We start from the raw sequence: 15,770 nt of genomic DNA, 5'->3' as shown, positions 1-15,770 counted from the left end.
GTCCATCCGACAGGAGTTTATCACGAGGATTACAGAGTGAACATGTGTGAGGAGGACGGTCGCTCACGCTGGTTCCTGTCGTTTCCGCACTGACATGAATAACAAGGATGACCCTGACTATCAGACCCCCCCACCCCCCCCCCACTCTTCAATCACCTGCACACAGCGAGGTCATATCTGATCACGTCAATAAAAACACTGAGAATAACTGAGAAACTAAATAATGGAGGTGTTTTCTGCATGAATCTTTAATTTCAAATCCTCCAGCTGAACTAAGTGTTGTGAGTCATTATTGTCCCCGACTGGATCGGGGGCTGTTAGCGGTGGAGCGCCTCCCACAGGTGACCGAGGGTGTAGCTGTCACCTCTGCTTTTAATTTGCAGTTTGTCCACTGTCAGACCGATGAGGTGATAACTCGGCTGCAGAGACACTTGTGTTCAGTTTGCTTTCTGCTGTGCTTTTGATTCAGGAAGAGACGAACCCGCAGTGACATGTGTTGACAAAAGTGACATTAACAAATCATCTGTGAAGTGAACGTTGAACTTGTTATCAAACCGTTGCTTGTTTCCTCCTCCAGTGGAAACAGGGGATGTGTTTGAGTTGAAGTCCGTTGTTTCCTCTCTTTTTGCTCCGGAGTTGTTCTCCACCACCGCCTGAGGGGAAACATCTGTCTCCCAAACTCCTGATGGATCCACTATGTTCATGCGCTGCTGTCTGAGATGCTGCCGATGTTCCCGACTGCGTAAAGACAGCTCTCCAAAAGTTGAGCCAAAACGTGGTCGCCCCCTGGTGGCTGGTCATAAACCCTGCCTCCTACAGTATAGATGGGAAATAGGTGCCGAACAGACACTCCAAGTGACGTCACCAGTGCCAGATGGCGACTCCCCTACCCAGGATGCTTTGCCATAACATTTGTAAAGTGGAAGGAAGTGGAGACGCAGCGACCATCTTTATATAGAGTCTGTGATGAGTCAAGTGATGATTCTCTGTACGTTCACCAACATGACATTTATCACATTGATTTTTCAGCCGCTTTTAGAAATAATGATATTAAACAAAATCTTCCAACACTGAAGCAAAATTATCTGACTCAGCAAAGTGATTCCACCACACGGTTTATAAAATATAATTTTCTGTGTCCAGTCGATTTCCACCTGACAATTGATCCCTTCAAGTCGTTCCATTCACTCACAGGAAACTGGAAACTTTAAATAATGAAACGACCGATAATGCAACTCCATCTCAAAGTGACAGGTGGAAGTTGGGCCAATGTGTCTTGTGATTAAAGGCCAGTCAGTGGAGTTTGGACAGGCCTGAATATGTTGTGCACTCCAGACCTGCTGCAGCGCTTTTGTTTGGCTCCGTGGCTTCATGTGATTTGTCTTAAGAGCAGTTTCAAGTCTGACTCAGAATATTTATCCTTTGAAAGTGCAGCCGCTGATCGATCGGTCACTGTCTCACTCTCTCGTCCGGACGTTACTTATCTTTAAAGGTCTTGATTCGGTGAATCGTCGTTTCTCTGTGAAAACACGTGTGATGTTTCACTCGCTCGCTCACGTAATAAGAGACAGAAGAGAAGTTCTAATCCTGTCTTAGCTTTATTATGTCTGCTCTACAGTTCGATACCTGTCCTCATGTTTTCTGGGGAATGAGACCCTGGAGACGGGTTAACTATGTAAGTCATATTAATAGGAATCTGTTATCAAGAAGAAATGGTTGTTCTCAGCAGTTAATCAGAGCTGAAAACGATATTTAATACAAATCCAAATGCTACCCACACTGACAGACAAATATCTAATATACTGTTCATGAGATTCGATGTGGGAAAAGGATTTTCCTTCACTAAGGCTCAAAAATATAAATATATAGTTTTTATATGCCAAACAAACCAAGGCTAAATCCCTGTGGCTTCAAAGTGTGTTTTTGCTTCTTGTTACTTCACTTGTATGTTTGACCTTCACCGTGAGGAATGATGCACGTGCAGAGTTTAACACTAGGTTGACAGATCGGAGCCGGTCGCAGCTCGAGAAGCAACAAACACAAGTGTGATGTGCACACGCTCACATGCAGGAGATGTCTTTTGAACCTTTGAAACGAAAACATCTGGAATGAGAAGAAAATAATCAGCGTGAAGTCCATTAATGTCAATGTGTTTATTATTTTTAAGAGAAGTTAAGATATCCAAACCTTTATTATCTGAAAGCAGAGTAGTTTTAAATGTCTGAGGTGACCATGTCAGTAAAGTTAGTTTCTCGGGGGAGTTCATGTTGTTTTTAAACTGTTCTGCTGCAGGAGAAAGGTCCCGGGTCAGTTTGTGTTCAGGCTCTGGACTCTAAACACAATGCAATCAGCTGTTGTGTATATCTTTGGCCTTTCCATTCCCTTCTGCTTCTTAAACAATCCCCCAGTTGCCATGACACCCAGGCCTTCCACAAATACTGCTGGTATTTGTGAGGCTACATCCCCCTGTAGGTTAGAACAGGAATCCAGCGTGAGCCTTGCCTGCAGCCGGGCTGATCGCAGATCGATCCACAGCGTCCTCAGACACTCTGATTGTCGTAACCTCGACAACGCCTCGACAACGCACACACCTGCTGTAGACAAATAACTGTAGAACTTCAGTAAATGACCGATGACGCAGCGGATGATGTGACGTTCAAGCCGAGAAAACAGAAGTGAAAACTGTTGTTGTTCGTATCATGACTCCGGACGAGTGGGAGGTGAAATCAAAATGTCACCCCCCCCCATCGTAAAGATGCATTTCCCAGGTTATAAACTACTCGTGTAATAGTGAAGGTTTGTGTTTGTGAACTTTTAACGTTTCTAATAATCGAATAATCCCATTCCTGTTTGCAGTGTAGAGCGTAATCAGACTTGACATTTAGGACACTTGATTATCAGCAACGCTGCTGTTCTTGATGTGTATTCCAGTCTGAATACGCGACCCGAGCTAAGGCCGGGTTTGGATTAAAATCTTAAAAAGTTATATTTCGGTTTGAGTTGAGTTTGTCACGTTGGCTGAGCTATCTGCTAAAAACAAAAATGTAAAAAACAGAACTCCTGTCGGGTCGGACTCTGACTAATTGTCTCTTTTATCTCATTATCGTAACCTCAACACCTGTTGTACACAAATAACTGCAGGACTTCGGTAGATGACTGATGGTTCAGGGGTTAGACGTGACGTTCAAGCTGAGAAAACAGAAGTGAGAACTCAGATGATTCACTCTCCTGTGAGGGAATCGCAGAGGAGGTCAGATTTCAATAAACGAGATGGAAACAGTGAGTTGTGATACTGGGGGTGAGAGGTGAAGATAGACCGGGACGAGGAGCAGGAAACGAGTGTGTGTCTCGTCAAGACAAGACTAGGGATCAGCAGCAGACCTTGTATGGGTAGAGATGAGGCCCAGGCTGCAGCCCCTAAGGTTACACTTCATTCTCTCAAACAATATTAACCACCAACTTTGTCTTTTGCCATTTGTGCCTATTTTGGACAAGACACTTGCTCGGTTGTCACAGTCACTGCTGATTCCCTCTGTCGGCCCAGAGGAACGTTTGTACAGCCGCGAGTCATCGCCTCTTGTTTGTCACTTCTCTTCATCGTTCAAATGCTGTGAGCTCGTTCTTAAACCGCTGCAGAGAATCCGACGCTCATCCGTCTGAGCAAAGTGGAGGAAACCTGTCGCAGCATTCAGCTGATTTAAGTGACTCACAAGAGCCGAGGCTGCACAGACCTGAGCGGTCTGAGGCATTTATTGTACCACCTGACCCTGAATGTGCTGATGGCAAGGATGAGGATGAGGATGAGGATGAGGATGAGGATGAGGATGAGGTAATCTACAAAACATGTAAATCCAATGGTATAAGGCACAGGTCCTGCAAGTGCTCAAAGCTTCTACTGTAAGGAAACACGTGTAATATCATTATATTTGGAAGCTGGACTGTAATAAACAGGATTTACAGATACGTTTTATATAGAATTAAAGCAAATATCTCTTTTGTAATTAGTGGATCTGCATTATTTTACCTCACGTCCTAGATTCTAACCAATCCGGACATTTTTACCTGTTAACGACTTTAAGGTGGAAATGAAGCCGATAAAAGTAAATGTTCTATTTTCCAGAAAGTGATTGAAGCTCCTACTTTGCGACTGAACGGTTGTTTCTGCCTCAGTTTGATTCATGAGGGTTAAAGGTCACATGTTATAGCTCAGCCACTGTTTGATCCAGCTGTAGATGTATATCACCTGGACAATACAGTTTACATTCCCGTTATACATATTTACAGTTTCACAGACACGGCTGACGACTGCAGGCCTTCACTGAAGTGTAACGTGCAGCCGGGCTCTCATGTGCACATCGGAGGTATAATAATAAACTGTTTGTGTTTCCACTCGAAACAGCGACGGTACATTCGAGCTCCAGGTGATAAAACCCTCTGTGTCGGATCCTCGACATGACGCAGGTGCAGACTGGAGCTTGGTTTTGAGTTTTTCCAGAGTTGCTCGGCGAGCCACCGACCCAGTTATGGCAGCGACGTCTATATTTAGCCCGTGCTTGGATCATGAAGATTATCTGAGTGCTGTAAATGACTGATGTTTGACACAGAAAAGCTGCTGTCGGTATCCATTTAATCATATGGTCACACAGGGCTACGACTTCCTGCAGGAGACAGCTGTGTGTCGGGAGCCGGGCTGCTGCTATCAGAGCTCGGACACACTCTTCCTGCAGCGAGCGTCTTCCCGACCCGGGGGAGCGTGAGTTAGAGGCTCCTCCAGGAGTGTGAGCGTGGATCCGTCCTCTGCGTCGCTCCCCTGGGAATCTGCAGTAATCATGTCACAGCTCCTGTTTCTGTGTCCCTCCTCTCCACTGTCCTCACTGTAATCACCATCAGCATCAGGGGTGTGTGCTACACCGGGATGAACAGCAGCTTCCTGCCATCTTAGCTTTAGTCGTAGGAATTTGGGATTTGAGGAGATCAAATGTTCAGGTTGGCGTTTCATCCGTCTCAAAGTGGCTGTTTAAATTTTCCTGACAAGGTTATGTTGTGTGATATTTGTCTGATAACGTCACCCGTTGTCCTGAGGCCTCCGGTTTGGTATTTTCAGTCCATTGGACGGTACAAGAGTGCGTCTTTGCAGAGCTCCGAAACCCACAACCTGCTCTCATCTTCAATTCATGTCTGGACCCGTTAACTTCAGACCTGCGACCCAATCCATCACCGGGGATTAAACACATATCTTCCATTCACAGTCACACCAAATCGTTTCTGTCCTTGTCCTCCTGTTGTGTTGGTTGAGTTGTGTTGTGTGAATCGTGTGTGTGTTGTCGCAGCACCTGAGCTCAGCCGTCGGTGTGTTTCCTCTGAAATGACGTGTCTAGCTTTCTGCTGCAAAAATAACATATGATGTCACCTCTGCATATTTGCATCTTCATGTGATCATGTTGACGAGTCTCCCTGCTGGTGCTGACAGTTATTTGTACAGAGGTCAAGGGGTCAAAGGTGATGTCGCACTGTAGCTCTCACCTGCTGACTGTCTGCATCTTTAATCTTTACCCGAGCACAGTTCTATATAAATATATTGTTTATACTTTGCACAGCTGTACCTTTGACCCTTATACATCCGGTGCTTTATGATTTATTTGACTCTAAATTATCATAATTTACTGAATGAACATCAGCTGTTTGAAGAATACTTGAAACTAGAGACTGAGACATAAACTCCTGTTGAGTCGCCCCCTGCTGGTCAGGGGGCGATAGCTTCACTTTCCGAACCCGGAGTCTACGTACATTTTAAAAACAGTATGTGCATGTAGAAGGATCTATATTTTAAATGAATAAGTTAAATAGATTTGGATGTTTTTTATGTTGCATAAAGGCTTTCAAACATGACCTGTTTTATTTCAGTGTTTTAAATGAATAAAACAATCATTTTATGTAACATGAATTGAAAAAATCAGGTTTCTTGCCACTGAAACAGATGAAGTGCTGTAATGAACATATTGTGGTGGAGGTGTTTAAATCTTTTCTTTTCCTCCGTCTCTTTCTTTTATACAGCGAGAGGCTCAGTGAGTCACTGGCGCTGGTTTCAAACCACAGCGCTGAGGCGACAGACTCACACAACCCACTGGTCTTTAGCTCTATTTCCACTCACCTGTTACTGAGAGTCACTCCACAGAGGCACCATGAAGGAATGCTCTGATAGGTCGGGATGCTGTCGGACGCTGAGACACTTGATGTTATAGATACTGAAAGTGTGTTTTCACCGTGGAATCGTGAAGCTCGAACTATGAACTGAGGTGGAAAAGTTGTTTCAGCGATTTAAGACAAAATATGATAGAATGCAACGTTGGTAAATAATTAAGGTTCTGAATTTCATGTTTGGCATTAAAATATCAGTTTATGGGCGATTTAGAGATGATGATTCAGACTAAAGAGTGAAACACGAGTGTGAGAGACAGAAATGCATCGATGCCACAGCTGAAACTATGAAGTCTGAATGTCTGCGTGGACGGTGAAAACATTACGGAACATTTACACCGTGTTTTTACCCTCAACATCGGCTGATCTCCTCCTCGTTGCTGCTGCAGGATCTGCAGAGAGCGTGGATCAGAGTGTGAACGATACAGACTCCAGATCGCTGCCATCAAAATGAAATAAAAGCTTCTATATGATAGAATATTAAAGTAGAGAATATAGCTGAATTGAACAGGTTCTGTGCATGTTGTCGAGAAATCAGATACACGGAGGACAGATGCTGAGCAGTGGTGCATGAGGTTACATCTGTTCATAGTTACCGTGGCGATGTCTCTCCCTCTCCGTCCATCTCTGTCACGGTGCTTCACTCCAGTGACGTCACAGTTGCCAGGCAACCACACGAGCAAAACAGAATCCCTCTCCGCTCCGAGGGGGAGACCCGTTCGCTTGATTGGCACCTGCCTCTCGCACAGTTAATACATATACACCCCCTCTCGGGTGGCTGTGAGCGAGGGAAGCAGCATCAGTGAGACCTGTAGACCAGGAGTGAGTCCTGTGGTCCAGGAGTGAAACCTGTGGTCAAGTAGTGAGTCATGTGGTCCAGGAGTGAGTCCTGTGATCCAGGAGTGAGTCCTGTAGACCAGGAGCGAGTCCTTTGGTCCTGGAGTGAGTCCTGTGGTCCAGGAGTGAGTTTTGTGATCCAGGAGTGAGTCCTGTAGACCAGGAGCGAGTCCTGTGGTCCTGGAGTGAGTCATGTGGTCCAGGAGTGGGTCATGTGGTTCAGGAGTGAGTACTGTGGTCCAGGAGTGAGTCATGTGGTCCAGGAGTGAGTCCTGAGGTCCAGGAGTGAGTCCTGTGGTCCAGGAGTGAGTCCTGTGGTCCAGGAGCGAGTCCTGTGGTCCAGGAGCGAGTCCTGTGGTCCAGGAGAGAGTCATGTGGTCCAGGAGTGAGTCATGTGGTTCAGGAGTGAGTACTGTGGTCCAGGAGTGAGGCATGTGGTCCAGGAGTGAGTCCTGTGGTCCAGGAGTGATCCCTGTGGTCCAGGGTTGAGTCCTGTGGTCCAGGAATGAGTCCTGTGGTCCAGGAATGAGTCCTGTGGTCCAGGAGTGATCCCTGTGGTCCAGGAGTGAGTCCTGTGGTCCAGCAGTGGTTAGTGTTGTGGTCCAGGAGTGAGTCCTGTGGTCCAGGAGTGAGTACTGTGGTCCAGGAGTGAGTCCTGTGGTCCAGCAGTGGTTAGTGTTGTGGTCCAGGAGTGAGTCCATTAGACCAGGAGTTAGTCCTGTGGTCCAGGAGGGAGTCTTGTGATCCAGGAGTGAGTCCATAAGACCAGGAGTTAGTCCTGTGGTCCAGGAGTGAGTATTGTGGTCCAGGAGTGAGTCCATTAGACCAGGAGTAAGTCCTGTGGTCCAGGAGGGAGTCTTGTGGTCCAGGAGTGAGTCCTGTAGTCCAGGAGTGAGTCAGTCCTGTGGCCCAGGAGTGTGTACTTAGTCCAGGAGTGAGTCCTGTGGTCCGGGGTTGAGTACTGTGGTCCAGGGTTGAGTACTGTAGTCCAGGAGTGAGACATGTGGTCCAGGAGTGAGTACTGTAGTCCAGGAGTCAGTCCTGTGGTCCAGGAGTGAGTCCTGTGGTCCAGGAGTGAGTCCTGTAGACCAGGAGTGGGTACTTTTTAAAGACCTAAACATTGACTCCCTCCTGAACTAAACACATCCAAGCAGTTTATTTTGATTTGACTGATTCACATGGAACAGAATCACAAGTTTGATGTTTAGAGCTTTGAAGAATAAATGAAAACAATGTTTTCAGTGGAGAGCGTTTCTAAAAATAATCTGTAGTTATTCCCTCGGTGAAGTGGAGCTAGTCACCCATGCTTTTATCTTGTCTCTCTTGGAGTACGTGTGTAGTGAGGCCTCTCATCTCAGCTTCACACAAACACAAGCGTTCTCCATTCACACCTGAACAACACAGACTAGCTTCCGTCTGTTTCTCCTGAACTGGATGTGGAACGTCTCCTTTTTTATTATTAAAAAACATTTGGACGTTGTCAGAAAAGCTTCCAACATTAGAGACGTCTGTGTTTCATTCAGACGTGAAGCAGCTGCACTTTCTCAAGGTTTATATTCACCTGTCAACTAGTTCAATGTAAACTGTGAAAATAACTCTCACTTGCTTCGGTCGAACTCACATTTCTTTGCAGTTCATTTTTCATTTGAGCAATTTTCCTGAAATCAGATATAAAAAAAGTCCAATATGATAATAACAGATGTTCTCCATCATTTGAATCTATTACAATAGATTCTCCACTCACTTTGATCTGTGTTGTTTCAGTTTTAAAGAGCCTGTCGCCTGTGGAATTTAAATGTGACATAAATAAAAGAATAATAATATAAATACAGACTGAAACATGACTTCTCCACCTGCTTCTGTCTTTTTAAATGACTTTATGATGTCACCGATTTTTCTCCTCAGCGTGTTGATATAAACCTTTTCATTTATTTTAAATTGTTGACATTGTGCAGAGGATGATAAAATCACTTTCATTTATGCTCTGCTGTTTTCTTTCTCTCGCTCTCTCTCTCTTCTCCAGGTCACCAAAGAAGAAACCTTCCAACCTCCGAGTCATGAGGAGTCCTTCGTTATAACTCAGATATATATACATATATCAATATTTGGAATATTTGGATCCCCTCAGTAATATTCAAGACCTGAACTGGGACCTGGTTTCTTCTTCCACCTCTTCTCACGGGGCCTTGTTTTTTTTTAACTCGAGGCCGAGATGTCGTCCCACAGCCTCTTGGCCTCAGTCCCATCACACAGCTTGACCCAGGGATAACCAGCGGTTCCCCCAGCAGCACCGAGAGCCGACACAGATCCCTGCAGAGCCCCTGGCTTCAGGCAGCATGGGAGACGGGAGCTGGGTGTGTCTGAGCCCAGCGGAGTTCAACCAGCTGCAGCAGTACAGCGAGTGTAAGTACCCACAGGGTCCGATGTGAATGATTGAAGAGTTTATTTTCATTTGCACAACCAAATAATGTGGTGTTCATGTCAGAGGGTATAGGCCCCATGCAAACCTTTAACGTAGACATATGATGTGTGTGTTTTAGAGGTTTCATCAGGCTGTAAAAGTTCTGCAAAGTTAAAGAGCTCCAGGTCTCTGGTAGAGGAAGCTTCTCTCCTCCCACAGAAAAGACTGGAGATCCTGAAACACCTCGTCTGTAAAACCCACATTTGCATTATGCACGCTCAGCGGTTAATCTGGCACGAATCCTAACAAAGCTGTCAGGCAACCAGGTTCATCCACTCTTAACCTTTTGGTTTAGAGATATGTTGAATCATCCACCTATTTCACATCATTGCCCTTTTGATTTTTAAACTTTCTCTTAAGGGAAATAATGTTTGAGCAGGATTTCAGTCTGGATGTTTGTCGTCACGTTATTCCTCCATGTGTTCGTTTGTTCCTCTCAATGACCCTCGTGTTTTCCTGCTGGACGACTCTCCTCTCTCTCTAGAAACCACATTTGTTAGTCAAAAGAGCGTCTGTCCTCTGGTTTTCGTGTCTGTCGTTGTGGGTGATGAGTAGAGCGTCGCTGTCACACACAAGCGAGTCTGTTGAGGAATCGCTCGGTCGTGCAGAAACCATTATATTTACAGACCTTTGTGACGATTAAAGTCACAGCTGTTTATTCTCTGGTGGAATGGAAGGTCACTGACCAGAAACTACTAAACTCCACGTGAGAAAACTGCAGCAAATTTACCCAAACAACGTGACGCAGGTGAAACTGGAAGAATGCAAATATGTCAGGATGGAGAAGAGGAGCGGTACACGCGGAAGACGAAGACGTCCACTTGAAAAGACGAGAAGATTCTTTGGTGATAAGGGCGCTGGTGCGGATGTGCCGGAGGCGTATTATTGTGCCGTCTTATCTTTTCTAAAGCTCAGTCCTCTTCAGCGTTCACCTTCAGCTCCTCTCATGGGTCCTTCAGAAACAATTAGGCAACAATTGAATTAACTGCCCGGGTCTCTGACATTGAGAGAAGCTGTTTACAAAGAGAACTGAGGTGCTTCAATTAAAAATAACCCTCAACTGCTCTATTTTCCAACCAGGCGGCTCCAGCCTGTGAATCCTGCATCACACAAGTTGATCTGTGATTTATAGTTTTAATTTTATTACCTGTTAACCTGAGGCCAAAACCAAAAATCCACGATTTCCACGACCTGATCATTAGCACACGTCAGCGTACCGAAGAGAAAAGAGCAGATCAAGAGGTAAACTGGGAAAATGTCGGATTTTTGTTTCGCTGTCGCCTGCGGCAAATATTTCATAACTCTGCTCACACGTGGATATTTGTCCGATTATTTCAAATCCCCCATTTGAGCATTAATGATCCATCTGGGTACAGCTGTTTTATCTGCTGTTATAATGTGAAGATATATCCTCATTTAACATATTGTCATTTATTATCTACTGTCTATTATCAATAATAAAACCCATGTCATTAAATTATACATTTTATTCTGCTTAAAAACTATAAATAGATGGAATTAAAATAAACTGTCAAAAATCACATGAATATTAGCCGATAATAGAGGGAAGAGACTTGATGTCAGGTATAACGAGATCAGAATAACAACCTACTGATTAACTGCTTGTGGTCCTTCGTCTTGTAGGTGAACTCTGAAATCTATAGGGTCAAAGGTGAAGGTCACTGTGACCTCACAAAACCCTTTTCTTTGCCTTGTGAAAAATTATCTTAATACTGACTTGAAATTGTCCCTTTTAAACGAGGCAGAAATATTCAGTTACACTCGCAGATGAACTGAATCACGTGGTCAGAGGTCGAAGGTCGAGGTCTCACAAAACATGCTTTAGCCTCTTTTATTTTATATCTTGTATCCTAATTCTGTCTTTAGGTAATTTATTCAAATGCATTATTATCAGGTTTCAGAGGTTAAAGGTCACAGCGACCTCATTTGAGTCTGAAGAGAAGCTGCTCTGGTTGCTGGAGGCGTACGACCAGTGATCCCTAGTTCTTAATGCTCCTGTTATTAATGTGCTTTAAGGAGGTGTCTGTGTGTGGTTCCCTGCAGCCACTGACACGTCAGGTGACACCACATCGCTCAGAGGAGACGACACAGAAACGCTCGCTGCTGCCGCTGTGGTCGAGCGGCGTTTTGAGTTTATGAGTCAGGCTTCTCTGGAGAGGGACTCTAATCGAAACGTGATGAATGTGCTGGCTGGGAAGGCCCCTGCTGCCGGGAAGCTCTCGTGTTCAGCCCGGTGAGGAGGGGATGTGTATCAGCAGCCGATCGATCGAAGGCTTAATGAAGGAAACTGACTCTGCTTCTCTGCAGAGGGAACAGACACCATCAGGCTGTCAGTGTCTTTAATAAACCAAATCAAATCCAATAGAACTGAAATTATTCATTCACTAATCAATCACTTCCTTGATTAATCACATTTTTGAAAAACATTTACCGGTTGTAGCTTCTCAGTTTTCAGGACGTGATGATTTCCTTTGTTATGAGCTTGAAACGAAATTAAATAATCAATTAATTAACAGAAAATAATCAGCTGATGAATTGAGAGTGAAAATGATCATTGATCAGTCGGAGCTAAAACGATTCCACAGAAATCAATGAATTAAACTGAGTTAGGTTTGTATTGATCTGAAGATTTGATCAGTTTATCAGATGAAAAATATCATATTTTAATATTTGATTTGAACTAAATAAAATGTGGTAACCCCAAAATCCATGGAAATAATAATAATAAGTTATAATAATAAGTCAGTCGTTAATGCAATGAACTGGACTGTCCTGTTACCAGATGATCTCTGACCATGTTTCTCTTCTCACCTGAGATTACGCACTCTCTGTCTGTCTGTCTGTCTCTCTGTCTGTATCTCTATCTCCCTCTGTCTGCTTGTCTCTGTGTCTGTCTCCCTCTGTCTCTGTGGACATGCTGCAGGACAGAAATAGAAAAAGCTTTTACAGGCTGCAAAGCTGCTGAGCACTAAAAATAATGAGGCGTCGTCTGCAGTTCATTATGACACGATGGTGAAATGAGGTCTGTGTGCACACGTCAGTGTGTGTGTTTGGGGGGGGGGGGGTCAAGCAGGCCATGGGCCCTGAGTTGAGATGCGACCGCCTAAAAACTGCTGATAACATCAGTTCATTGTTGTGATCTGCCTGTAGTTGTGATTGTGGGGACATGACATTTGTGTCAAAATTTTACAACAAGCGCAAATCATCACGTTAATGTCTTTTCTAGTTTTCTAGACGTTATTATTAGTCAAGAGATGCACGTTGTTTTAAAAGTAAAATCTGAGCCACTACCTTGTTGTTTACACAGTTTTAAAGCAAACATGTCAATCAACCTGGAAACGCTGCAAAACGTTTTGAGAGTGAATGTGGCCCCACCTCCTGCAGCCTGAGGCTCCACCCACAGAGTCTATCCAGGAAGTGGTCTGTCTCCTGGTGGCCACATGGCGACGGCCTCATAATTTATTCAGTTTGTTTTGTTTTGTTTCACGAGTTTCGTGATGGGGTTTGAGTGGCGGTTAAGTTTGAGATATGTATCGTCAGAGATGGATTTACGATATTTGATATATTGATATTTTCTCTTTTTGTTAGAAACCACTAACTTACAATTTAAAATAATGGATTGAAAACGCTGAGACGGTTCTGGTCTTTGTTCATCGAGCTGTTTGTTCCTGGAGCCGAAATATTGATCCTCTATCATGTTGCCGAACAGCAACAATTACTTCATCTCAATTTATGTGGAAGGCAGAAATAAGTTTTCAAAAGAAGAAAAATTACATATGTGGGAACATGGGACAAGTTCACTTTTTGATTTTCTTTACATTTTCAGCATCAAAACCAGTTTAGTTTTTGGTAAAATGGATTTTGTTTAATTTAGTTTGGACATTCCTCCTTTAGTTCTTCCAGTATTTAATTATTTAAACAACCTTAAGTGAGAGAAACACTTTGAGCATTGTTAAGTAATATGTCAAGCAATAGAGGGTGACATTTACTTGAAATGTACTTTTACTCCCTTTTACTTAATTCTAGTTTTTAATATTGTAATGGATGGTCAAGCTTAAGTTTTCTCTGTGATGGAGGAAAGTTTTCAGAAATGCTGTAATTAAAATAATTGTTTTCTTGTTTTCAGACTCAAGCAAGAAGCTGAAGGACGTTCTGGACGAGTTCCACGGTGACGGAGTTCTTTCCAAATACAACCCAGAGCACGTGAGTGTGACACTTTATCACTCTTCATTTCTTTTATCACATCCTGGTCGATGTTCTCTCTCTCTCTCTCTCTCTCTCTCTCTCTCTCTCTCTCTCTCTCTCTCTCTCTCTCTCTCTCTCTCTCTCTCTCTCTCTCTCTCTCTCTCTCTCTCTCTCTCTCTCTCTCTCTCTCTCTCTCTCTCTCTCTCTAACCCCTCTCTCTCTCTCAGAACTGCTGAGTAATGGCTCCTGTTTTTAAATGAAGGCTGTGATGGAGACGCATCAACTGTGTCAGCTGATCACAGATAAACACTTTTTTTTAACACTTTCTCTGAGTTTTCGACTCTTTCTCCGTCTTCTGGATTTCCTGTCGAGCCTGTGGTTCACTTGCTGTGGGAAACATTCAAGGATGTAGATGAACAGATACAATTTTCATTTTGCTTCTGGTCTTTCTGCTTTGTTTTTTGTCAACCTGCTCGTGAGGAATAGTTTAAAACATAAACATCTCAAGGACCCATCTCTGAGTTGTGAAGTGAAGAGCAAAGCAAAAGGATCAGGTGCGACAGGCAGATAAATATTTAAAACATTCATTATAAAAACTCTGAGCTCTCACCTCAACTCTTCTAGTTTTTGCGTTCACACTCTTTATGTGAACATCGCCTGTTCGGTCGCCTGCGTTCACAAGACTCTGAGGTGACCGATGAAGGGAGGACGTGTTTGTCCTCGGAGCCACGGCACGAAATTTCCCTCGGGATCAATAAAGTATTTATCTCTCAATTTATCAACGGCCTCAGATTATGTAGGAATCCTCGGAAGCTGTGGATGATAAAGTTAAATGTGAACCGATCTGAATCTCTTGAACCTGACTCGTTATCAGTTTGTTTACATGACGACCTCGCTCATTAGATCCGTGAGCTTCTCCTTCAGCTTCCTGTTACGGTTCATGACGGAGAAATGGTTTGTTGGGATGTTGGAACTATAAAACAAATATATGCTGCAGAAAAACATGCAGTAGAGTCATGAATGGTGATTTTTAATTTTACATCTTTAAAGGAGACGTATTCTGCTCATATTCAGTTTAATAATTTCAATCAGTGTTATAATGTTTTCATGCTCTAATATTCAGAAAACATTTCTGTCCATTGCTGCAGCTCCTCTCTTCAGCCTCTGTCTCAAACACTTGGTTTTTAGTTCCTGTCTCTTTAAGACACTCGCCCTCCCTTCTCCCTTCTGATTGGCCAGCTGCTCCACTCTGTTGTGATTGGTCAATGGTTTCCAGTGCGAGTGGGAAATGTCGGTTTTTAACTTTTACTTTCACTTAAAACATCAACCAGATTTACACAGTTTACTGAGTAGATGTAAATAATGTGAAACGTCTTTCTCTTCTTATCTCTGTCATCTTTACATTTTCTTTTCTTCCTCCCGTCTCGTCCTCGTTCCCTCTTCCTCTTCTTCCTCCTCTTCCTCCTCTTCCACCTCTTCCTCCTCTTCCTTGCTCTAAATTATCACCTCTTTGCTGTAAGCGTCTCCTCACCCGGCTGGACATTTGGCGCCACAGAATTAACGTTCATGAGCTTTCTGAGAGCACACTGTCTGTCGGCGCCATGTTGACCTCCACCGCCCTGCTCACATTCATCAGCGTGTGTGTGAGTGCTAATGACTCCACGCTCTCCTTTGTGCTGCACTGGAATCTACTCTGACTGAAAAAGGCTCTGACCTCCATTTCCTCCTCGGCTCTGAACCTTAACTTAATCTGATTCGGAGCCTAAGTGCAGCGCTGCCTCGTCTGAAGTGACTTGGGACGAGATGATTCAGGACAAGAGATGAGAAGCGAGCGACACGTTGAGCCGTCGGAAGCGTTGGGTTTCCTCCTCTGATCGGTCAGCAGACGCACTTCATCAGGGGTTAATGAGTGACGAAGAACAGAGACTGAGCTTTGGTCCCAGAGTTTCCCTTCACCCAGAGACTTTACATCTAGCTCCACGTCATTTATCTCTGTTTTTGCAGCTTTCACGTTAAAACCTCTTATTTTGTCCTAGAGAACACAAGTAGATTTGTTTCTCTGCGGCTG

At 44.0% G+C, this 15,770-nt stretch overlaps 1 protein-coding gene across 1 annotated transcript in view; it reads left to right on the top strand.

The window, feature by feature from the left end:
- Nucleotides 1–9,371: 9,371 nt before the first annotated feature.
- LOC133022050 (diacylglycerol kinase beta) overlaps nucleotides 9,372–15,770 on the top strand; it is a 60,516-nt gene continuing 54,117 nt past the window's right edge. Inside the window, exons 1-2 of the mRNA XM_061089065.1 lie at nucleotides 9,372–9,438; nucleotides 13,644–13,720. Coding sequence (XP_060945048.1) covers nucleotides 9,372–9,438; nucleotides 13,644–13,720 — 144 coding nt within the window. The remainder of the gene's footprint in view (nucleotides 9,439–13,643; nucleotides 13,721–15,770) is intronic.

The sequence above is a fragment of the Limanda limanda genome, chromosome 16 (genome assembly GCF_963576545.1).
Source record: "Limanda limanda chromosome 16, fLimLim1.1, whole genome shotgun sequence".
NCBI lineage: Eukaryota > Metazoa > Chordata > Actinopteri > Pleuronectiformes > Pleuronectidae > Limanda > Limanda limanda.
Note: the sequence above shows the minus strand (reverse complement) of the source record. Positions and strands in the feature narration are given on the sequence as shown.